Source organism: Liolophura sinensis, chromosome 11, assembly GCF_032854445.1.
Source record: "Liolophura sinensis isolate JHLJ2023 chromosome 11, CUHK_Ljap_v2, whole genome shotgun sequence".
Taxonomy (NCBI): Eukaryota; Metazoa; Mollusca; class Polyplacophora; order Chitonida; family Chitonidae; genus Liolophura; species Liolophura sinensis.
In genome coordinates this window covers 27522444-27547333 of record NC_088305.1, presented here as the reverse complement: position 1 = coordinate 27547333, position 24890 = coordinate 27522444, and the positions used below count along the sequence as shown (strand labels likewise).

Genomic DNA, 24890 nt, shown 5'->3' with positions numbered 1-24890 from the left:
ATCATCATTGCCGCGGTCCAGTATAATAAGGACATTGAGCAATGTAAAGGGGGATGTTTCTTCACTGATTCGCTGTGTACATATTAAATATCGCAAACTTAGTGTATTTTGCGTTAGAATCAGTGTTTAAGTAAATGGTAAGGGTTTTATCTAAAAAATACTGCGTGTTAATTGAACTGATCGAAGTTTCACATAGACAGATGAAGCACAATGACACAAGTGGTTTGAAATGAACATTTCCTGTTGGAACATACTAACATGATCATACCAAATTAAGATTAAATAAAATTTTACTGTTATTACATTTTGGGATATTTGAGGGTCAGTTCACTAGTAAAACACATAATAGAATTGGTGTTGCCTAATAAATAACACCATTATATGCACTGCTATATTGCCCTTGTTCAGATTGAGAAACTCGACAGTAACAAAAATCAAGCACCAGTGAGCATACAAGAACAGGGCTAGTATGTAATTACACGTAAGTGATTAATGATAGCATCTGCTGAAGCTCTGATGATCACAAGGCACCCCACGATGAAGGTCAACTTACAGTTCGTTACCTCAGATGAGGTAATTATCCTTTATTAATGACTGATGAACTTAAAAAAGAGGATTTTACAGTCAGTTATTTTGTCTCATCAGCCAGCGTACATGATCATAGACATTCGTGGCATGTATATCACGTAAAAGATCAGTATTTGATATTATCAAACCTGCAGCTATTTATGTGTGCAGATTCAAAGCATTTCCAAAAAGCCCTCTGAGCTTTATAAATGTGTGACAGATTGTTATTTGTGCATGCACTTTAGGAAAATCCAACGGTTTTTCAGCGTCAGAAGCAAGGCCAATGGTTATATTTATATTTGTTTTGACAGTCGAGTGCAGGATGTGGATCATAAATGAGGTTGTTCTAAGCTTACGTAAGCTTTATGTCCAGACCAGTAAGGATTCTAATTTATCATGTCAGAAACATTGCAAATTTGAATTAATGAAGTGAGTTTCAGTTTTTTATATTTTTTGTTGATGATGTATATAGTCGGTGATACTCAGGTGGTTATATATAGACTTAAATTTTTGTGTCATTGCAGTGTACAACACCATGCTCTTCACTTAACCTCATTTACAAGATCAATGGAGGACATCAGAGTTCCTCAACAAGCCACAACACGTGGCAAGTTCCTGGAGAATTATGGTTATATGTCATTTTGCTGCATGTGTGTGTATATAACACCTTACATGCTGAAGAAATTTTTTACTTACATCATTTTTATGATCACCATGCATTGGTGTTTTTGAGTAAGCCCTAATATTTGGCAAGTTGCTGGTAATTTCTGTTTTGTCCCCTACCTCTCATTACCCCTTGGTAACAGTTAGTGACCATTGGCCATCGTGGGGATAACATGGTGGGAATTAAGCCTGTACATTACACATAGGAAAGTTTGTTAGTAGCTTGTCAAAAGTTGCTGGTTTAACACGCAAACTCTTGCTACCTATAAAACTGCATGACCATCACAGATTAGGAAATAGACGTGAGCTCAGTGGTCAAGCACTATTATTGCTGTCTTCAGTTACATATAGGTAAATTGAAGCCCTAGACTTATTATGAGAGAAATTTAAAACTTCTGTACTGCTTGGTAGCGCACCTGATATAACAGGGCGACAAAAAGTCACCAGGTGAAATATTTTGAGCAAGTAATCTTTTCTTCCAGTTGCTAGAAGTTCTCGGGGCTAAAAGAGCGGGGCTTAATTCCGTCCACAAAACGACAAATTGATCGGTTTCGAGAAAAGGAAAAGCTTTTGTGCACAGGAATAGTAACTGGGCTAAAATAGCTGTCGCACTTTCATATGCAGTTACTCACCTGATAATCATGCATGTCTGATATTGATTTTGTTGCGTTTACAGACCCTCTGGCGGGTCTGGGGTAGGGTAGGGCTTAGGTATGCAGAATGCAATACGAAGGACATACGTGTAGAGCAGATACAAAGATTTAACATCACTATTAAAAGGGACAGCTTCAAAACAATTTCGTCGCCCTGCCACAAGAAAACACAAAATATATGTATACACATAATTAAAACTCCTCCTCATCATATGACTGAACAATTATTAAGTACATGTACAACGTTAAACCTCAAGCATTCATGCTTACAAAATGTAAATATGTATTTTACATATTTTTTTTGGTGATTTTTTTGGTGATTTGAATTTTCTATGTTTTTTTTAATGCACGTAACCAGGTTCATGTGTACTTGGGAACAGTAATGACTTAAACGTGAAATTGATTGATTTATTAAATATTATTGTTAGCTGCTAGGCAGTTAAATGGTAATCCCACAAATTCTTTAGAAATCTTTGGTGTTCTCTCCATAGATGTGCTAGCCTATACACGTACTTACTTTTTAAAGTTGTTAATTCATGATCTATCTAGATCGGTGTGCCTAGGAGGTTTTTTATGTTCTAGATTCACAGAATACTTAAGCAATCTTATGATCCTAACACTCAGAAATACTTAAGTGGTCTCATGTTTCAGATGCACTGAGTACAGAAGTGGTCTTATGTTCAAGATGCACTGAGTACAGAAGTGGTCTTATGTTCTAGATGCACTGAGTACTGCACTGGTCTCATGTTCTAGATGCGCTGAATACTTAAGTGGTCTTGTGTTCCCAAGTACTCTTGACACTGAATACTTAAGTGGTCTCATATAGTACTTATTTAAGGGGGTGTTATGTTCTGGATGGGCTCATATAGTACTTATTTAAGGGGGTGTTATGTTCTAGATGGGCTCATATAGTACTTATTTAAGGGGGTGTTATGTTCTAGATGTACTCATATAGTACTGATTTAAGGGGGTGTTACGTTCTAGATGGGCTCATATAGTACTGATTTAAGGGGGTGTTATGTTCCGGATGGGCTCATATAGTACTGATTTAAGGGGGTGTTATGTTCTAGATGGGCTCGTATAGTACTTATTTAAGGGGGTGTTATGTTCTAGATGTGCTCATATAGTACTTATTTAAGGGGGCGTTATGTTCTAGATGTGCTCATATAGTACTTATTTAAGGGGGTGTTATGTTCTAGATGTACTCATATAGTACTGATTTAAGGGGGTGTTACGTTCTAGATGGGCTCATATAGTACTTATTTAAGGGGGTGTTACGTTCTAGATGGGCTCATATAGTACTTATTTAAGGGGGTGTTATGTTCTGGATGGGCTCATATAGTACTTATGTAAGGGGGTGTTATGTTCTAGATGTGCTCATATAGTACTTATTTAAGGGGGTGTTATGTTCTAGATGGGTTCATATAGTACTTATTTAAGGGGGTGTTATGTTCTAGATGGGCTCATATAGTACTTATTTAAGGGGGTGTTATGTTCTAGATATGCTCATATAGTACTTATGTAAGGGGGTGTTATGTTCTAGATATGCTCATATAGTACTTATTTAAGGGGGTGTTATGTTCTAGATGGGCTCATATAGTACTTATTTAAGGGGGTGTTATGTTCTAGATGTGCTCATATAGTACTTATTTAAGGGGGTGTTATGTTCTAGATGGGCTCATATAGTACTTATTTAAGGGGGTGTTATGTTCTAGATGTGCTCATATAGTACTTATTTAAGGGGGTGTTATGTTCTAGATATGCTCATATAGTACTTATTTAAGGGGGTGTTATGTTCTAGATATGCTCATATAGTACTTATTTAAGGGGGTGTTTACCTGCATAAATCTTATAGGGTTAAACTTTAACTCGGGTCAGGTCGTACATGTACCAAAAACTTTAAAAATAGAACTTTTTGCTGCCTCGTGTGGAACGAGAGGTTAGAACACTGAGAGCACTGAGAGGTTAGAACAAGGAAAATGGATTGGTTGGCCTGGTGTCAGTATAATGTTTCTGGGTGTGGTGTCATGTCTGCATTTTGACAGCATGGAGTCACCCTGCTACAACATGACACATTATATGTACAACCATATATAAATGATTCCCCATTCTGATATGAGTGAAAAAACCCAAAGCATACATATATACTTAAGGGTTTCTTGTGTTAGGGTTAAATTTATACACGCTATGTTGATACAGTTCAACCACTGGCACATTTCTCAAATTATTGTTTTACTGAAAGTCAATTTCTTGATTGTTTATGGATTTGATTGCATCCTTTATGCATGCAGTCCACAGTGCACTGTTCACTCATGGATTGCCCATGTAAACAATACAGAATATAATACAAAGTAAAGGTCATCGTATAGACAACTGAAAACTATGCGAAAAAATACTGTCATTTATTTTTTCAGACTTTTTTGAGAGTGTTGAAAAGCATTAAATTATTTGAAAACTGTGTTAGGCTTTATGGACCATATAGACGGTAGTGAGGAACTCTGACGTCACATCACCTTTTTTCCTGATGTTCACCACAAGGATGGAATTTTTGGAAATTTATTTTAGTAATCCTTCACTCATGGGTAAAAAGAGTTATTCCAACATTCGGTGTTGTGGTTAGAGTTGGAAAGCTTCCTGTGACGTCAGAGTTAGTGTGATCTGTAAAGCCCTCCTTAGAATTTAGATGTTTTAATGCCTCACTGTTTTCAGAAAAAATGGTCATTTCCTCTGAGTGAAGGTATTTATTTATCTGCAACAAATTAAGGGTAGTTTTGATACAGTTTGTAACAGTTAAGTAGGTCAGGGGAAAATTGCTAACTGAAGTATCACTCAGGGTCTAACTGAACTTGAATGAATGATTATGGCTTAAAGCCACATCGGCAATATTTCAGCCTTATCATGGCGATATTTCACCTGAAGTTTGGTGATTAAAAAGAAAAGGTGTTTAAAAAAAAACAGCTTTTAAATGTGAGCTTAAAAATCCTTGCAAAATGTAATGAAAAATAGAAATGATAAAATATAATATTTGCTCATTAATTAAGGCCCACCACCTGTGAGAGCTTTGTTTCCGGGTATTGTACGAAGTCAGGGCTAACATGTTCGTGTATGTTGTCACATTAAAGTCCCTTTATAATTTACAATTTAGAGAAAAGAGAAATCCTTTAGCCCACCCCAAGGCTATGTATTATTTGAATGTCTAAAGTGACAAATGTATGCTGCTTTGGGGTTTGTCGTCATATTTAACAATTCTTCAGTCATATGACGACGAGTGACATATATGCTTCCTCTTGTTATGTGAGGGCAGCGTAATGTTTTTGATTGAAATACCCACAGTCATTGTATGATGTCACACAGACAGGTTAATTAGCTCAAGGGCTTAGGCTTGTGGCTGTGTTCATGGTTGATTTGTGGTCCACGACTTTTGGCCTCACATCTCATTAGTATGCAGAACTTTCTCATTGAATAGAGGAGTTCATTGATAAACATCTTTCTCCTTTGTTGTGTCGACAGTCAGCGATCTCATTGGTTAATAATGTCGTGTTCGTAAGCAGGGTGTTTGGTGAAAGGTAAAAAACAGATCTGACCAGTCAGTGGAAAGGCGGGAAGATGCGTAATGATTTTAATCTGTTTGATTTATCGGATCATAAGTTTGAGCAGGTAGATAAGTTTCAGAAGATTATCACAGGTTGTTTGTCATAAACATCTAATTATTTATGACTAACTTAGGTTGCAGTTCAGTGAAGTACAGGTCACTCCTTGTTAAATGTACATAGCTTAATTAATTGAAGTGACAAGTTCGCTTGTTGTTGGTTCTAAAAACTTTTATACACGTTGAATCTGAAAGTTAGATGGAGTGAGGTAAATCAATTTTAAATATACTGGGACTTCTCCACAAGCATTCTCATACTTTAACACTCTCTAAAAAGTTTAGGGGTTTGTTCGAGTTGGATTGTTTTTATACTGGCATCTTATTGTCTCCCCCTGGGTCATTTCAGCCATCAGTGAACAATGATTAATCTTTGAATAAATTGCTCATTCGAAAATTTTCTTTTTTTTTAATGTTTAACATTCAAACCTGTGCCCTTAATATTACACTGTAATTAGTTCTTAATTCCAGGATACAGTTGACAGATTAGAGTAAGGAATAATTACTTCTAACAGTGATATTTTTCTGCACTCTCCTTGAAATGCATATTTCAACAATAACTTTGTTCCATTAACTTTTGTGGTTATTGTCATTTTGATAAGTCGGTTAGTGCGCTAGCGCAGCGTAATGACCCAGGAGCCTCTCACCAATGCGGTTGCTGTGAGTTCAAGTCCAGCTCATGCTGGCTTCCTTTCCGGCCGTACGTGGGAAGGTTTGTCAGCAACCTGCGGATGGTCGTGGGTTTCCCCCGGGCTGTGCCCGGTTTCCACCCACCATAATGCTGGCTGCCGTCGTATGAGTGAAATATTCTTGAGTACGGCGTAAAACACCAATCAAATAAATAAATAAATAAATCATTTTGATAACATTAGATATTTCCAAAAGCAAAGCTTTTGTAGATTTAATAAATAAATTGATCTGTCAATCTGCTCTTTAATCATTATAGTTTCCTGCTTATTAAAAAGTACCAGTGCTCCTAAACAATTTATGATGAAAATTAGTGTAATATTGGTTAGATATACAATGGGAAAACTGTAAATTTATGTTTTTTGTGTGTTGATTTTGTTTTATTTTTTTTCTTAATGTTTCACTAAGATTTAAATATGTCATCCTTGGGTTCATTTTAAAATATGTTTATGTTAGTTTCAAATTGTAGTGCCTCAAAATAGGTCATGCTGCGTTCAGTATTTTTACCTAATTCTCCAAAAATCATAAAAAAAGGAATTATATTTAAAAACGTAAAAGGTTTTATTTTGATGCATGTGTAGAGATTGTCCCTTTGTCACGTGTAGAGAAATATTAAGTGATAAATCTAGTAGATATAACATTGCAGTGAATTAGTGATATATAATTAAAGCTACATGTAACTTTTAAAATTTGGATACCATGAGGGGTTTAAAACCTATTATTCATACATATATGGAAATACTGTTTTAGATAGTAAAACAAAAAGCCTCTGAGGGCCTCTGGGAAGAACAGTTTTGTAACTGACAGACTAAATGTTCATCATTTGTCACCCTCAGAAAATAAAGTTTATATATATATATATATATATATATATATATATATATATATATATACGTAAAACAGTGTTGCTAATTAATTAAATTGTTTGTTCAGTTATTCAGCGTTTAGGACCACCATGTGTGAAAGCTTGAGATACTTCATGTTTATGTTGTGGTGTTCTTTCGTTTTTGTATACAGCAGTTTTACATCTTTATAATCATTAAATGAGAAGTATACAGTATATATGTATATGATAAAAGTAAGGGATAATTACAGAGTATAATTAATTAGTGACTGTCCCAGTATGGCTGTAAATCTATGGAAACAGAAAGGAAATGAAAAAAGTGGCAAAATATAACTTAAATAATGTTATGAGCAGTTTTAATTATCTCTTTGCACCGATTTACAGCTATACAGAGACATAACCACTAATTTATTGAACTCAGTAATACATGTATTTTATATTATTACTGAATACTACCAGTACAATATAAACACCTACACACATGTGTGATGTATTTTGATTTCATTTGATTTTTATTTCACTTCATAAAAAATAGGGAATTTTACAATTAATACATTCATGATAATAAAATTGAATGATTTTTTTTTTTAGCCTTTTTTTTTATTTCATGATTTGTTATTGTATTAAATGGAAAGAAAATTGGTGCAAATATTCATAAATTGACAAAATATTAATGAATTGGCAAAAATTTACATGAATTGGCAAATTTAGAAACAGCAAATGAATTTATATATGGGCTATAAAAATTAAATCCTCCCAGGATATAAGAATATACAATTATAACCAAGAGAAAAATTTTTAAGTAACTGTAATGATGGCAGCACAAAATGTCGTGAATTGCCTGTCAACAAAATCTATTGATGTGCTATATATATATATCTCAGTGTACTTTAGGAGTATACACTTGCGTCAAAGTGCTGTTAACAAGAAAGTGAATTAAGAAAGTGCCCTGAGGGGATCATGACCATGGGGAGGGAAGGGGGTTTAGGGGGGGAGGGGGGAGGAGGTACATTAGTTGTTACCTGGCTCTTAATTGTTAAATAAGTTTGTTTCCCTGCCAGATGCTTGTAAATCAACGAGGAAGGCAGCCAGGCAGTAAACATTCATGTGGAACCACCAAGTGACAGCTATAGGCAATCATCAAATCTGGGTTACATGTAGCCATAGCTGAGTATGGTCTACCTCACCGTGCTTGGCTCGTTCCGCTTTCTCTTCCTCAAACCTTATGGGCAGTGAAGTTAAGGACATAGAGAGCCGGATGTAGAATGTTTTGAACTACTGTTTAAACTAGGGATACTGTGACGCAACTGGACCCAGAAGGTGTGGTGGGTGGTATGGGTGACAAGGATGACAAGGAGTCTCTTAGAGCTAGCCTTATACACTGACCCAGTCTTACAGTAAAACTTATAGAGGTCACTGGTGGGTGCTTTGTGTTAGCTCCACCCAGGCTTCATGGACACCCTGAGATAGCCTGGCTCTGTTTCTACCTTTTGGGTGGTCACAATGGACTAAATTACTGCCACTGAATGTCTTAGAGGCGTTTAAAGGGGTCTACATGTGTGATATATGGCCTAGCCTGCCTGAACTCTTACAGGATAGACAGATGTGTATTAAGTGGTGTAGAGGAGCACAGCTCTCTCCTGGGTTGTTTATACAGTGACAATGCGTGAGTATTAGACATGGTGTAGTGGTATTAATAGCATCTGAAATATAAGTAAGGCCGGCAAATTTTTACGTGATTGGCAATTTGTAAAGGGTTCAAGTGTCTGCTGTGTACTGTATTTAAGTGTATTGTGGTAGCTTTGTATGGTACAAAAGGTTCAGACATATTTATGAAGGGGTAGGGGGGGGGGGAACAGTTATTGTAGAAGAGCTGAGCATTCGATGTATGGGCAGAAAATCAGCCCCTTTAATTGTATAAGTCGTGATGTACACAGGGATGACTATGGCTATAGATTGACTTCAGGTGGTGACTGTGTTCATTTGTATGCATAGAGACTAGTGTTATCTTTGTGAAGAGTACAAAAGAGTACAGAGTGCTGTGTGATAGATTTATGTTGCAAATGTGGGGACTCCTGTGAGCCTTCAACCTTTTTGCATGTTTGCAAGGTTTTCATTCAAGCATATTCTGAAGTCATTATCCTGTATTGACTTATAAAATTATATTTTTTGTGAAGCCCTGAAACAGGCCAATCCAACAAATGTACTTTTGTTTGCAGAATGAAATTCAAAGTGTGCATAAACTGCACCGAAGGTTGCTCTTTCATATGCGAAACTGTTGTGGAATAAGGGTAACTGTTTTGCGGTTAAGTTAGATGTATAGGCAGGAAGCCTTGAATGGTAGTACTTGTATGTCGTTTGCTGACGTGATGAAATTGATCCCGATTGAATAGTCTCTGAGGAATGCAGCCTACAAATCTCTCTGATAGTATCGTACGCTGATTTAGCGGCTGGTAGTTGATCAGCAGATTTGGTTGTGGATATGTCCAATTGTGAGAAGATTATGTAGCGAGAAATACTATACACATATACATGTATACATTGATCAGCATACATATAGATAAAGCATGCATGTGTCAATACCACAATAGTTAACCACAACACAGTGATCAAGCCTGTAACCCACTATGTGGTCAGTTTACAGTAAAACTTTGGCCATAGTGACCTCTAGGCTGACCTATTTCACAACAGGCTTGGAAGTTGTGTGTGTGTGTGTGTGTACAAACAGCTTTCACACCTGGGTGAACTTAGCTGGGCATTTTGTCACCTTTGTTAACGAGGTACGAATTTCTGTCTCTGGACAGGTATGTTTTTGTTCAAGCTCTCATATATGCTGTGTCTCAAGTAAAGGCCAGTATACATAATGACATACACGGTGATACTCAGTCTTGAACGGATTTAGTTTTTTTTTTCAGTTAAAAGGCCACATAAATGCTCAGTACATTTTCATACATATTGTATTTGGCCAGTCATTGATTCTGTTCTATCAATATCGAATGGGAGGAAAGAAAATGTAAATAAAAATGTTATTAGCTTTGTATTTATATTTACAGATTAACTGAGGACTCATGTTAATTACCAATATCCAAATGAAAATCACCTAATTAATAGATGGGTTGATTTTTCATAAGTATAATTAACTGGCAATAAATCATAAGATAAATTGAGGACCTATGATTTTACACGAGGAAATTCGTTACATAGCGTTGAACTGTAACAGGATGTGTAACTGATTAGGTGTAATTGTCTGGATTTGAACAAAAACAAAGGATTGAGACAAGTCATGAGGCATATTTTTGGGGTGTTTACACCAGGCTTTTCATCATAGAGCGTTATATTGTTGTGTTGGGTAGTCAGATGTCTAGAAAGCTGTACATACATTCCTCTGGGTATAGACTGGGTCCAATCAGTGCTGAATAAATACCAGGTTTTCAGTTCTGTACCTCGCCCCCCAAAATAATTGCGCAACAGTATATTAATTATGTACTAAGCCCTCTGATGTTATGCTTTGGCTTTGGACAACTGCAATTGCTGCTAAGTTTGACTAAAATTTTAAACATATAATTTGACCTTTTCCCAGTGTTAACTTGTACACTTTTGAACCCCCGGGCCCTAAGTACTATTGTAAGGCACGTAGAAAGTTGTATTTATAGTGACGGTTACATTCAACCCCTGTCAGCATGTACAAGGTGATGAAAAAGGAAAGACTGACAGCTAGTTTAAATGCTGCCCACTGGACATTTATTTATGTTCTGTTTTACATATCTTCTTTATAAGCAAGCTAGTTATTTCTATTTATTTATTTATTTTTTTAATTATGTATTTGATCGGTGTTTTACGCCATACTCAAGAATTGTTTACTTACATCACGGCGGCCAGCATTATTGGGGGTGTGGTGGGGGTGGTGGTGGGGAGATCATCCGCAAGTTGCAGGGATATTAACACGTCACATACAAGTAAGTTTGCTAACAGTTGCAATCAGATATGCGAATAGGCCTACATGTAAGTCTTGTCTTTGCTAACATTGTTTTAACCTGTTAACTAATACCTGGAAATATGATAGAAATGCATATGTATATTAATTCCATCTCACATTTCATTTATTTTTTTGATGGGGCCTCCATGGCTGAGGGAGTTAGCACGCCAGCATGGCCTGGGAGTCTCCCACCAATGCAGTCGCTATGAGTTCAAGTCCAGCTCATTTTGCCTGCTTTCTGGGTGTATGTGGGAAGGTCTGTCAACAACCTGCAGATGGTCGTGGGTTTTACCCGGTTTTTCGCTTACCATAAAGCTGGCTGCTGTCTTATAAGTGAAATATACTTGAGGTCGGCGTGAAGCACCAATCAAATAAATAAATAAATAAGTAAAGGTACACAAGAATATTTCACTTGCACGACAGTCAGCAATGTGGTGGGAGAGAACTGAACAAAGCCCGGCACAAACCCACGACCATCCACAGGTTACTGGTATGACTTCACAACAGGACCAGACAGGAAGCCTGCATGAGCTGGACTTGAACTCACAGCGACCACATTGGTGAGAGGCTCATGAGTTTTCCTAGACCATATAAGATTGGTGAATGTTCATTTCTACTATGTAAAACAACTGTTAAATTTGGGGAAAAAAAATTAGGTAAAGTAAATAATAATTGAAAGAGTGTTAAGTATAATAATGTATTTCATTGTGTTAACTTGATGAATCTTGCTTAAAAAAGTGCGCACGGAAAAAATTACAATGTTTGTGAATATATGCCTGGAAATAAGCAACTACACAAGGATATCCTTTATCAGCTGTTTCATACAGGACAAATCTGCCATGTAAATAATATTGTAATTTTTTTCATAATGCAATGCAATGGGGGTATTTTTATACCTGTTAATTACCCCTCTATATTATGCATATTTTCCGTCAGCTGTTGGATTGTTATGAGTTACGTCATTGTTGATCTTGCTCGGAACTCGGTGAACAACCCCCCCCCCCAAAGTCCCCCGAGCTTAGTGAACCGTGTTGCTACACTGTGGGCAAGGTGATATGTACAAAGATACTGCATGGCCTCCAGGCTAGCGCTCCTACACACGCCTCCTTTCATCTGTTCCCCAGACTTGTTCGGTCTGTCCCCAACAGAGTTCTTTTTAAACAAGGATCATAGCTGAGGTCACTGCTTTAAAACTGCTTAAATTCCAGACTGACCACTGGGGCCTTAAGAAGACTGTACTTCGAAGCCATTTTTACCCCCCAGAGTGAAAGTTGAAAAATCTGTATGTACAGTTATATGTTATTACACATAATAGCCTGCACATTAAGAAATAAAACGGAAGCATTTCATGTATCCTTTAAGATTAACAGAGCTCTTAGAATGAGGCAAATTCAATGGCTTAATCATGGATGAAAATGTAGGTCGAATTCAGTATATGTAATATTGCACACCACATGAGTAATGAAAGAGAAAGAAAAGTTTTTGCTTTTCATTTAATCTGCTGTGCGTTTAAAACAAAACATGTAATTCGTGTGGCCTTACAGTTAGCTCAGGCTTTTTTATGTGAAACAGAACAAAGGTTTATTCATATCTGTGCATATATATCTTTTCTGGGCTATATGTATAAAAAATACATTTAGTATCGAGTTCGACATTTAGTATTAGGTCACTGGTATCCTCTTTCTACTGTGCATTTCAAGGAAAGTTATGGAAAGACAAGCTATTCACATTTCATGCACTAAACGACAGGTCAAAATATGCCCTGTTACCATGAGTGTGAAAGGTTTTGTTAGAGTATGTACATGTAGCTGGGTGTGAAATATTCAATAGGAAATGTATGAGTTAGATGCAGAAAGCCGGGCAAGGTACTGGTCAGCATGTAAACTTGTGGTTTTACAAGGAAATGTTTGTTGGTTTAGTTTCCGTGCTTGCTAACAAATAACTTAAAAGTTGTGGTTTTGTTACCATGGATACATGCACATGCATTATTCATGAAAATTAGGTCAGAAGGGCTTTTTAAAAAAAAAAATTTGAGAAATTGCCCATATGAATGTTAGACTTGTAGTTTTTACATCAGTAAACCCTGTACCATATGTAAGGCCTCAAATGGAAAGGTCTGTAAAGATGCACACATGTGTATACCTTAGGATTCGGGGCCACCATTGTATAATTGAAATATTCTTGAGTAATGCGTAAAACACAAATCCAATAAAGAAATAAAAAATAACTAAAACTTTGGATATTATATGGAGATTTATAGAATTATTCCCTAAAAAGGTGTAATCATAAAAAAAAAACGCCAGATTTTGTAAAGAATTTGTATAGTACAATAGCTATGAATTGTATCATATGACTCATAATGGACGCAACAGCAAGAAAACCAGAAGTGGGAAAGGAGTTTTATATTTATCTGCCTGTTGAAGAACAGGGTGATATGGTTAAAGGTGAAAGTATTGCCAATGCTTTTGGTGACCTATATTCAAGTATTTGTCTACTTCAGTGCCTACAGTTACATGTATATGTATAAAGAGGTACTTACACTAGGAGAGATAAAATCTTGTGCACATGAATTTAATAACTCTGCAGTTTGGAAACGTTCCAAACATTTACATTGTCCTTGAGCGACCTTTAGCAACAAAAGAGTGTGAACTTAAAACTCTCCTATTCCAGATAATGCATGTATGTGTCACACGTACCTGTAAAAGTACGTCTTATTTTCAAGAAGCATGTGATAGAATAATGATATTTATATCTTTATTTGATTAAAGGTAACTCAGTCAATTTGTACAAAATTTGGCCTTAAACAAACAAAAAACAATACATAAAAACAGTTATACAGGGACAAAGGACAAATATGACTGCTGACCCCACAACTGTCGCATCCAGCAGGTGAGACAGGATAGAGGGAGACGCCCCACAAAGTAATACTATTTAGTCGTGTTAAAATGAGAGTAAAAACAGTGTGGGAAAATAGCATAGGTCTACATCAGTGTTTTGGAATACCATCCTTTCTGTCGTAATTTGTCGTTATGGTTTTGTTAAGGTTGTATACTTTGATTGAAACATCTTACGGGGTCATTTGCAGTGACGATTTATATGGTATTGTTTCCGATGAGATTCCTGTTCATAAGGATGTGACTGTTATCTGGATGCAGACATTCACACAGCTTCTAGTGTTCTTTTCCGTTCACAGAGGTTAATGGAGTCAGTTTCAGACCTTTATCCTGATTCTGAGGCTGCAAGATTTGAATAATTTAGGAGAGGTCTTTACTCGGTTTTTTCGCTGAATACAACTGCATGGTTCGTCGGCAAATTAGCAGTGAGGTCATACCACCACAACGCTGGCCGCCATTGTATAAATGAAATATTCTTGAGTAAGAGATAAAAACACCGATGAAATAAATGAATAAATTTAATAACTTTATAAACTTTAAGTTTCGTGCATCTCATTTTAAATCTCTATTTTCCATCTGAACAGCTCCAGGTACTCATTACCACTGTTCTTTCTCTACATGCTTTTTCTCCCATGGCAATTCTGTAAGAATTGATTGACTAAAGAGCAGTTTTTCACCTATTTTTATCTGCATCCAGCACATATCTACATTGGTGGATGGTGGTGTTGTTGTTGGGCTATTTTGTCTTGTTTTTAATTACATCTCAAATGCTGTTTTCATCTGAGTAGACTGTCTGAGTTGTGAGTTCCTCTCCAGTCATACATGGGAAGGTCTGCCAGCAACCTGTGGATAGTCATGGTTTTTCCACCAGGCATTGCCGGGTTTCCTCCCACCATAATGCTGGCCGCCATTGTATTCTTGAGTGTTTTGATTTAGTGATTGAAATTTCAGGTAATGTTACAATAATATGTGCATGCATTAATTATGTCTGAAATACAGCATTAATTATGTCTGGAATACAGCATTAATTATGTCTGGAATACGGCATGAATTGTGTCTGAAATACAGCATTAATTGTGTCTGAAATACAGCATTAATTGTGTCTGAAATACAGAATTAATTATGTCTGAAATACAGCATTGATTGTGTCTGAAATACAGCATTGATTGTGTCTGAAATACAGCATTAATTGTCTGAAATACAGCATTAATTGTGTCTGAAATACAGAATTAATTATGTCTGAAATACAGCATTAATTATGTCTGAAATACAGCATTGATTGTGTCTGAAATACAGCATAAATTGTGTCTAAAATACATAATTCTCATGTTTTTATTCACTGTGTAGTGCCAATCTGTATATGAGGACAGGAAGAGTACATCCCAGAAGAGGCCAGAAGAGGAAGTGATAGTATAAAATTGGAGGGAACATTAGAGAAAATTACAGAGAATTGGACTGACTGAGTGGAAGTATTCAGCAAAAGGTCGTTTCAGAGTTGATTCACATGCTTACGTGTTTGTGGTGAAAGTGTGGACAACTTGGCAATCCCACTAAGCTGTTTTGTGAGTCAGTTTTTGGTGCTATTTTACAAAAAAAAGTGTACTTCAGTCTCATTTTGGAAGATCAGAACTTCTGAGAAGATTTTCATTTTAAGAGGACCTATGGGATTTGGACCAATTTATGACTTAGGCATAATCAGATTCTGAAATTGATGCCCTATACATGTGTCTGATCTCTTGGAATTCCATTGTTGGTCATATATACATGAAACGATTTGTGTCCTAAGTTGTTCTGGAATTGTGACCAGTAATTGCAAGAATCTGTAGACTTTGAAAGAAAACTTTATTGTGCTCCAAACTGGAATTATTTCTTGTATATTGTTTAAATTTTTAATTAGCTTCCTGCTGAGAATATCTTTGCGGATGTCACAATGTTTGGAATGAGGACGTAAAACACCAGAGCAATTAGACATCAAGATGGCCGCTTGGAACTACTCGGCCGTGTTGCTGCCCCAGAGTAACGGATCATTCAGCACCCTAAAGCCACCCGATGGCTATTTCTCTTCTTCAGGATTCGTGGAGACAGGAATAGAGGATGATGGGAATGGTACAGTGAGCTACGGCCATTCCTCGGGAACAGTGTCATATTGGGACCCTCCGACAACCATTGTGCTTTCTGTGATTTTGAGTCTTCTCATCGTGCTTTCAATTGGAGGAAATCTCTTGGTGATTAGTGTCGTGGTACGGCACCGCGGTATGAGGACACGCACAAATATGTTTTTGGTAAATCTTGCGATAGCCGATTTCTTAGTAGGTCTAATTCCGATGCCAATATCTCTGATCACTATCATCCATGGCAGGTGGATCTTCAGCAATGCGATTTGTGTGATTAATGGCTTCTTGAACGCTCTCTGTCTGATGACATCCAACCAGTTACTGATGTACATCAGTGTTCACAAGTATTTCTCCATCACCCGCCCCTTCAGCCGCTTCCTCACCGTGCGTAAAATCCTGATGATGATCGCGGCTGCATGGCTATGGGCGATGCTTTGTTCGGTGCTAACGGTGACGGGACTTCAAAAAGTGCTCTACAAGAATGGTACAATGCACTGTGGGCCGGCATATCCCAGAGATCTCAAGGCGTACATCCACCATGTCATAATTCAAGTGACGGACATTTTCATACCCTTAGGTGTCATGACTTTTTGCTATACCAAGATCTTTATTGAAATTCGCCAGCATACAAAGCGAATGCGAGCAAATTCTACGCTAGAAAAAGACACGATATTAGCTCAGCAAAAGAAGGTCACTATCACACTGTTTATTGTACTTGCCTGTTTCATCTGCTGTTGGTTGCCATATCACGTCTACGCATCTTACGTCTCGTACAGGAAGAATGAGCATGGATACCCACCAATAATAAACGCTTTGGTAAGAGATTGTCTTGGTTTCAATGTTTACATATGCTGTATATATACATTAGCCCAATGAAAGTACATGTACACAATGTTCAACTCATGTTACTGTTTAACCTGTGCGTATATTAAATAGAAGAACTTTACCCCAAGTGTGTGACAGTAAAATTCAAAATGTCCCCAAATCACCAGCCATGTGTGTGATATCAGAGCTCATCTGTTTTTAAAGTATATACATTTGCATTAGATATACAAATTAATTATGTTGGTATGCTTCAAATTTTTTTTGGTATAGACTGCTAACCCAGAATGCAAAGGGAAGTTATACAGTGTATGCTCCAAAATAGCGATCTAAAATAAGCCCAGTCAGCATTTCAGGAGTGTCGCGAGTTCATTCAAATTTGGATGAGACAAGGTGGGGCCCCTTACTGTAGTTGCTGGATTGAATGTATATTGTTGAATGTACATCTAGCATAGTTGGGTCTGTTGACTCAACAGCACGGTGTCCTCTGTGGCTCAGTTGATTAGCATGCTAGTGCAGTGTAATGACCCAGGAGCCTGTCACCAATGCGTTCGCTGTGAGCTCAAGTCCAGCTCATGCTGGCTTCCTCTCCGGCCGTAAGTGAGAAGGTCTGGTGGCAACCTGCAGATGGTCTTGGGTTTCCCTCCCACCATAATGCTGGCCACCCATCATATAAGTGAAATATTCTTGAGTATGGCGTAAAACACCAATCAAATAAATAAATAAATAAATCAACAGCATGTTGACATTTAAATGAAGGTGCAGTAAAAATTATGTCTTTTAGCCATATTAGTTTGGGAGAGGCCCTACCATGTCTCATCTAATTCTGCGTGAACTCACAAAATCATGAAGTGTTTAATAACCCAACATGGCTTATTCGAAGGAATCCCAGCATGTTCATGCGCATGTTTGCAGATTTCAAGTAGACAAAACCCTTCCTGACTCAGTTCAGCAGAAGCACTGCTCTTTCCTGCAGTTTGTCAGTGCCTGGCCATTGAGGTTGTACACTCTGTTCCAGCTCTTGCTGCAGTGTGTCAGTCCCTGACCATTGAGGTTGTACACTCTGTTCCAGCTCTTGCTGCAGTTTGTCAGTCCCTGACCATTGAGGTTGTACACTCTGTTCCAGCTCTTGCTGCAGTTTGTCAGTCCCTGACCATTGAGGCTGTACACTCTGTTCCAGCTCTTGCTGCAGTTTGTCAGTCCCTGACCATTGAGGTTGTACACTCTGTTCCAGCTCTTGCTGCAGTTTGTCAGTCCCTACCATTGAGGCTGACACCCTGTTCAAGCTCTTGCTGCAGTTTGTCAGTGCCTGGCCATTGAGGTTGTACAGTGATGTCTAATAACACACTAGTAGGGCTGGCCTATAGATGGCAGGATTGTAGGAGGATGTCTAATAACACACCAGTAGGGCTGGCCTATAGATGGCAGGATTGTAGGAGGATGTCTAATAACACACTAGTAGGGCTGACTTACAGATGGCAGGATTGTAGAAGGATGTCTAATAACACACCAGTAGGGCTGACCTATAGATGGCAGGATTATAGAGTCCATTGCTCTTAAAAAAAAAACCTTCGAGAAAAAGGCAATAAAAATATTTTTTATACTTACATATTTATGACATTCTTAAACAGAATTAAGTCCATTTATATATATTTGAATTGTAAGGAAGGCGTAAAAAAACGTGCCATGTTTGTATTGCAATATGTTGATGACATCACAGCAGGGTGTTCAAAAAGGGCTCGTAGCAGGCTGCAGACAGCTGTCTACTGTGTCCATGTAGCCGTCTACTTTGGATGTTATGACCATTTAATGAAGAATAATTGCAACATAATTACTTTCAATTCAGCTGCCTTCTTTTGAGCTTGGACCTCCTCAAATTATAAATAAAAACCCTGTCACAGGGCAATTTTCTATCTGTTTAACTGAAATGTCTGAGTGCATTTGATTCTGCCCCATTAAAAGAATTAAAAGAGCAAAGATATTTAACTTGAGTTTTCCATGGTTTAATTCTCTGGCAACAGTGACTTCATTTTATATAGGCTTTTCCTTTAATTTCTAGCCAAGTAAAAAAAAGTTGAGCAATTTGAGTCCAGATTGTGTAATGCGAGTGTTTTTCTCATTCTTGTCATGCTGGGCTCTCACACAGTATGATACCGTTTGTAATCAGTGATATATCCCGATACAACCTCAGAAACAAGCAGCAAGATAGGGACAATGTCGCAGTTGAAATAATGCTTTGACAGGGGATCGACTTTTTGGTGCGGGACAAAACTGCCATGTAAATTAACACTGTAACTTTTTAATAATGTGGACTTAAAATACTTGAAATAATTTCCAGCGGTGTTGTAGTACAACGTGACAAAATAATATCTACACATGTACGAACAGAGAAATGGCGCATTTGACAGAACTTTTGAAAAATTGAAAGACACAGTGTATTATCTTTTGTATATATTTTTAAATTACAAAAGTTACAAAATCTGAGATACATGTATTGCTCTGTAGGTTTAGCCATGCCTACATACAAAATGAATGAATGATTATGGGTTAACGCCACATCGGCAATATTTCAGTCATATCGTGGCGAGAACAATGTACATGTAGCTATTTGCATATATATATATATGTTTGTCTAAGATTTGTAGAATTCATGTGAACTTTTAATCTGGCAGATTTTATAATTCTCTGTTTTGTGGGTGATTAATTGTCACATGATGAATTTTAACGAGAAGAATAATGAGTCAGAAAATGATTAATTATGGTCGGGGCTCTTGGCTCACTAAATCACTCTAATCACAGGTAGCTGATTTACCTAATAATAAGAAATTAATTAACAAATTAACTATGACCTAATGACAACTTGGACTTTACATGCTCTTGAAAGTTCCTGAATTCAGCTCGCAGATGCCAGATGGTAATTAAGTGACAGCTTTACAGTTTAATGAAGATAATTTAACCAAGGATATTTCTGCACAGATGTGACATGATTTCCAGAGTTAACGCCAAATCCTTACACAAACAGGTTCAAAGGAATGTTTTGTGAGGAAATCAATTTCCCAGTGTTTGTCCGCAAACAGTTGCATTTCCGGTGCGTTCTGGTAATGAGACTACTGCTAGTGCACGTACACCTGTTCTCTACCGGCTCTTCTGACATGTTTAGTTGAACACAATTACACAGAAACTCGTTAATGTTACAGCACATCCTGATGTTGACATGAAACATATCTTCAGTGTTTAATATTGCGTGTAAAGCCATGTCAACAGAAAAGCCAACTTTCTCAACCTTTCTCTGACTGATTTAACTGAGACAAACATTCATTTAATTTTAAAAATTTACGATGTGCTCTGGTATTTTGGGGAACACCTTCCTTTTGACAGGTATGTGTAGTTGCCAAACCTTCAGATTCTATGAATCTGCAGACAGAACAGCGTGAACTGGGGACAAAGACTCAACATCTTTTTTCATGGACTGAAAAGCTGAGACGAGATTAACGCACAAGCCGAATAAGCCAGCGAGGCCTCCTGATGACCTCTAACCTCTTATCCAATCAATTAAATAAATAAATATTATGTCTTTTAGCCACATTAGTTTTGGGAGAGGCCCCCACCTTGTATTAAATAGCTCAATAAGGCTCAGATTCCCACAATATAGTATTTCATTTCATCTTGCACCCAGCCCCTTAATTACAGGAATGATCCAGTTTTAAAGATAGGATTATTCTGATTGGTCCCTGCTCAATGAATCAGTTATCTCAAACAACACGGTGACAAAAACCGGAATGAGTAACCCACCAATCAGCTGTGTGCTCCTATAGTTACGGCTGAAAATGACACAACTTATTGTCATTTACATCTGTTAATGGGAATACAGATAGGGATTGAGTGCCATAAATGGTGTACATAGGATGTTCATTATGGCCTTTGATGTGAGTTGTCAGTGCACGCTCTCAGTCACTCACTCAGCATTCTGTATAGTACAGACACATGTATCCAAACTTCTGCCATTGTCCACCAATGTGGTCGCTATGAGTTCAAGTCCAGCTCATGCTGGCTTTCTCTCCGGTGATAAGTGGGAAGGTCTGCAGGCAACCTGCGGATGGTCGTGGGTTTCCGCTGGGCTGTGCCCGGTTTCCTCCCACTGTAATGCTGGCCGCCATCGTATAAGTGAAATATTCTTGAGTACGGCGGAAAACACAAATCTAATTACTAAGTATATTCTGCCATTGTCCTCTAAAAATATGTAATTCTAAAGTAAATTTAATGGTATAAAATGTTTTCATTACTTGCTTTAGGCATACACCTTTGGTTACCTGAACAGTGCATGTAACCCCATTATCTACGCACTGAGAAGTCCTTCCTTCCGGGAGGGTTACATGGAGATACTATGTCGAAAAGCTGCTGTTGTCGTCAGTGATGGTACGTATGCCACTAACTTTTATATTAAGGACTTTATTTCATATCGTCATCCCTTAATGCTGATATTAAAAAACAAAACATTCAGATTAGGGTTGAAATTTTTTGATTGTATTTTAGCTGAATATTAAATGTTGATGTATGTTGATTGTTCTTATGAAGATTAAATATCATAAATTATCTTGAAGGGATGGCTGATGTCGGTTTAATACATATAACTATGTGTATCATATGTAAATGACTTAAAAATTAAGGAACATTAAATTTTAAATGACTTTTGGTGCTGAAACTTAAATTTTTCAAGTAGGATACCAAAGGTCCTATGTTTTCAACAAACCTCAAAAAACTTTATTAAAATCAGTTGTGAGATTTAGGAAAAATGAACAACTCTTAGTAGCCATGGACAAACTTCAATGTCATGTACAGTTTAACATTTATATATATCTTTTTTTTTTTAACGTTTATGGTTTGATTTGTGGAAATTGCATGTAATGTGTGAGAGAAAACTAAGTATTACAAGTATTAAAGATGTAAATGATTGTTGTAATTCCTCAACCTTTTCGCATATTTGCAAGGTGTTTATTCAAGCATAATTTGAAGTCATTATTCTGTGTAGACCGATAGAATATTATACTTCGTATGAAGCCAAGAAACTGCCCAGTCCCACCATTGTTGTTTCGTTTCCAAAGTCAAATTGAAATGTACGTAATTTGCATTGAAAGTTGCTCTTGTATATGCGAAAAGGTTGAGGGATGCTCTTGATTGTGACAAAAGGGAATATTAGTCTTGTTACCCTTTTTGTGGTATTTACCGCATAGTTGTATTATTTAAGTCAGAAGGTTGTTTTCATGCAGAAAGACAGTTTTGTTTCAGAGAACATATATGGAATTAGAATAGAAAGTTTGTGATATCTTTGTGAGGTGTTATAAAATTGATGTAGAAAATAAGTTTTGATCTAATTTGCCGTGCTAAGATCACTGTAAATTTTCACACCTAGTGTAGTCCTGCATACGATACATAACAGATGCATTGGACAAAAAAATCAATACGAATCGGAGTCAGGTTCCAGCGGTAGCAATTGTGATAACGCGTATCAATATTTAAAGAAAATGGAGGCATAAAATTTCAGTCTGGTGTGTAATTAAGTGTGACTCATGACCTTGTTCTCTTTAAAGATACTTGGAAATTAAAAATGAATGAGGTTTTGTTGCAGTGTGGAGTTTCAGAGTTGTTCTGCATGAGGACGCAGCAATGACGCTGTGGGAAGAGGTTTTGATAATCACATAGAGTTTCAGGCAGTCATTAAATTGGGCAGATGTCTTATCTATTTGAAGTTAATGACATTTGGGATTTCTCTATATTTGAAATCAAAATCAGAAAAGGGTAATGGGATAGTTTAGGGATGTTGTCTGTAACAGCTTATGATTAATCCAAAGTTTTTGATTTGCGTAGCAACCACTGTGACCAATCAGGCTGGACATCTAAAGTTCGAAACATTAGTACTCCACCAATGAGTTTGTCTGTTAGGAGCCAGGTATTTTCAGGAGTCTATTGAGTTCACTCAGGTTTGAACAAGACAGGGTGGGGGCTGTCACGAACTCATAGTCAGCCAAAACAAGTGAGTTTGCGGTAGCTGCTCACAGCGCGGTAGGGCCGACAGAGCCGCTCTGTGAGCGGTACATGTAAATTCAGTGCTCATCCATATCTGCGTGAGCTCGCGGGACTCCTGAAATGCTGACATGGCTTATTCTTGAGTTTCTCAAAGATATTCCATTCATCCCTTGTTGTCGGTTGAAGTTCATTGTCACAAACGTAGCTAATCCATTTTCCTATGTTTTTTGTGAGACATATGTTTTGTAACTTAGTGTATGGAACAAATATAAGACAGTGAGATTATGAAAATAATCCCCCTAAAATTAATGTACCAATTTATGGAAAAACTTTTAAGAAATTGTTTCTTGCGGTATCATATTAAAAGGATGTTGTTTGTTTGTGCCTTTCTATGGGATAGAAAGATATTAAGTTCACTAAATTGAAACTAATGTAAAATACATTAAAATTAAAACATGTAAATTACATTGAAATTAAAACGTAAATCATTAATCATGTCTGCGACAAAAATTAATGTATGGAAAATTTATGTGTGAGCCTTTTGAATGTTTCTTGTGTTCATGCTTTTCATGGGATCATCATTGATCCCCGTTGACTTTGGGGTTTCATTAATCAAATCAATTTGTCATTGAAGCTTTGAACCTGCTTTTCAGCTCTCCATGCTCTTAAAACAATCGTTCAATCAAACAGATCATTCAGGTACATTTTCAAACTCTTTAGTGTGTTTTGAGGTATCATTCACATGTACTCCTATTTATAAACATATATGAATTTATCCTGCATCAGACAGAATACTCCGCCTTTCATTGGACAACAATGGTCACACGGGGTACAGCTATATTCTCGAATCCTGCAGACGACATCAAACGTGTCACCCTTTGTTGGTTGTGCATACAATGGTCACACCTCTCACCTCTTGATGAGTCTTTGCAGGATAAATTTGTTATAAGATTACTCTGTGATAGGATATGCAGGTATATGGTGTCACTTATCCTCATATTGGGTGAGGTGTGAATATGAGGATTACTGACACCGTATATTTGTGTATCCTGTCACTGAGTCACCCTGTAACTAACAGTATAAGTAGGTTACATTTAGTCTGTTTGCAGGAAAAAAAAAAACACTTAGTCCACAACTCATTTCAGTTATAGAGTTACTGTCTTCCGATACGGGGGACGGAAGTTCAATTCTAAAGCAGGTCATGCTCTACATTGATAAGGGACATCTTGGCTATACATTGTTGTGTCTGGGTGAGATGTCATGTCTGGTATCAGTATGCTGCGGCTGCTTGGGTGTCTTGTTTGGTGTCAGGATACTGTGGCTGGGTGGGTGTCATGTCTGGTGTCAGTATACTGTGTGTGACTGAGGTGCCATGTCTGGTGTCAGTATACTGTGACTGGGCGGTATCCTGTCCAATTTCATGTTCAGTGTCCTTGGGATGGAATTACATTTAGACTGCACTAGAAGTTTGTCAGCTTTGGTACTGGTTGGCCACATTGAGACACCCTTAAGATATCATCTCTTAAATAATGGGGTCTACAGCAACCTGGTTGTGGATTTCCTCCAGAATTTGCCAGGTTTCCTTCCATCATAATGCTGGCCACCTTGGTATAAATGAAGCATTCTTGAGTACAGCGTGAAGCACCAATAGGATAAAATTTGTCAAATGGTTAAATCAATGTTAAACCCAAAGCAAGTGAACAAAGAAACAACCGATCATCATTTTTGTGTATTGCCCATTTTGTGTTTGCAGACGAACACCTTCCGTCTCCATCACTTATGTGTGTTCACCCAGTTCGTAGATATGATGAACGTACATGTATGTAATACTTCACCTGTATGTTGTCCCTGCCTACCTAAACCAGGGAATCTCACTGAGCATGATCTACAATAGCTTTCGTACATAGATTTAGCCAGACTCGTAAATCAGGGTGTCTCACTTACACATTCGCTCGACAAAGAGATAAAAAAAAAAAGTAGGTCCTTGGCTAATCTGTATG

At 37.3% G+C, this 24890-nt stretch overlaps 1 protein-coding gene across 4 annotated transcripts in view; it reads left to right on the top strand.

The window, feature by feature from the left end:
- LOC135478034 (tachykinin-like peptides receptor 86C) overlaps positions 1 to 24890 on the top strand; it is a 119831-nt gene that overhangs the window by 76599 nt on the left and 18342 nt on the right. For 2 of the 4 annotated variants that reach the window (XM_064758294.1, XM_064758295.1), the window contains 4 exons: positions 15278 to 15492; positions 15828 to 16860; positions 21159 to 21282; positions 24644 to 24709. In XM_064758294.1, the coding sequence (XP_064614364.1) occupies positions 15907 to 16860; positions 21159 to 21282; positions 24644 to 24709 (1144 nt within the window). In that variant the 5' untranslated portion in view covers positions 15278 to 15492; positions 15828 to 15906. The other 2 variants (XM_064758298.1, XM_064758296.1) reach the window with 2 other exon arrangements.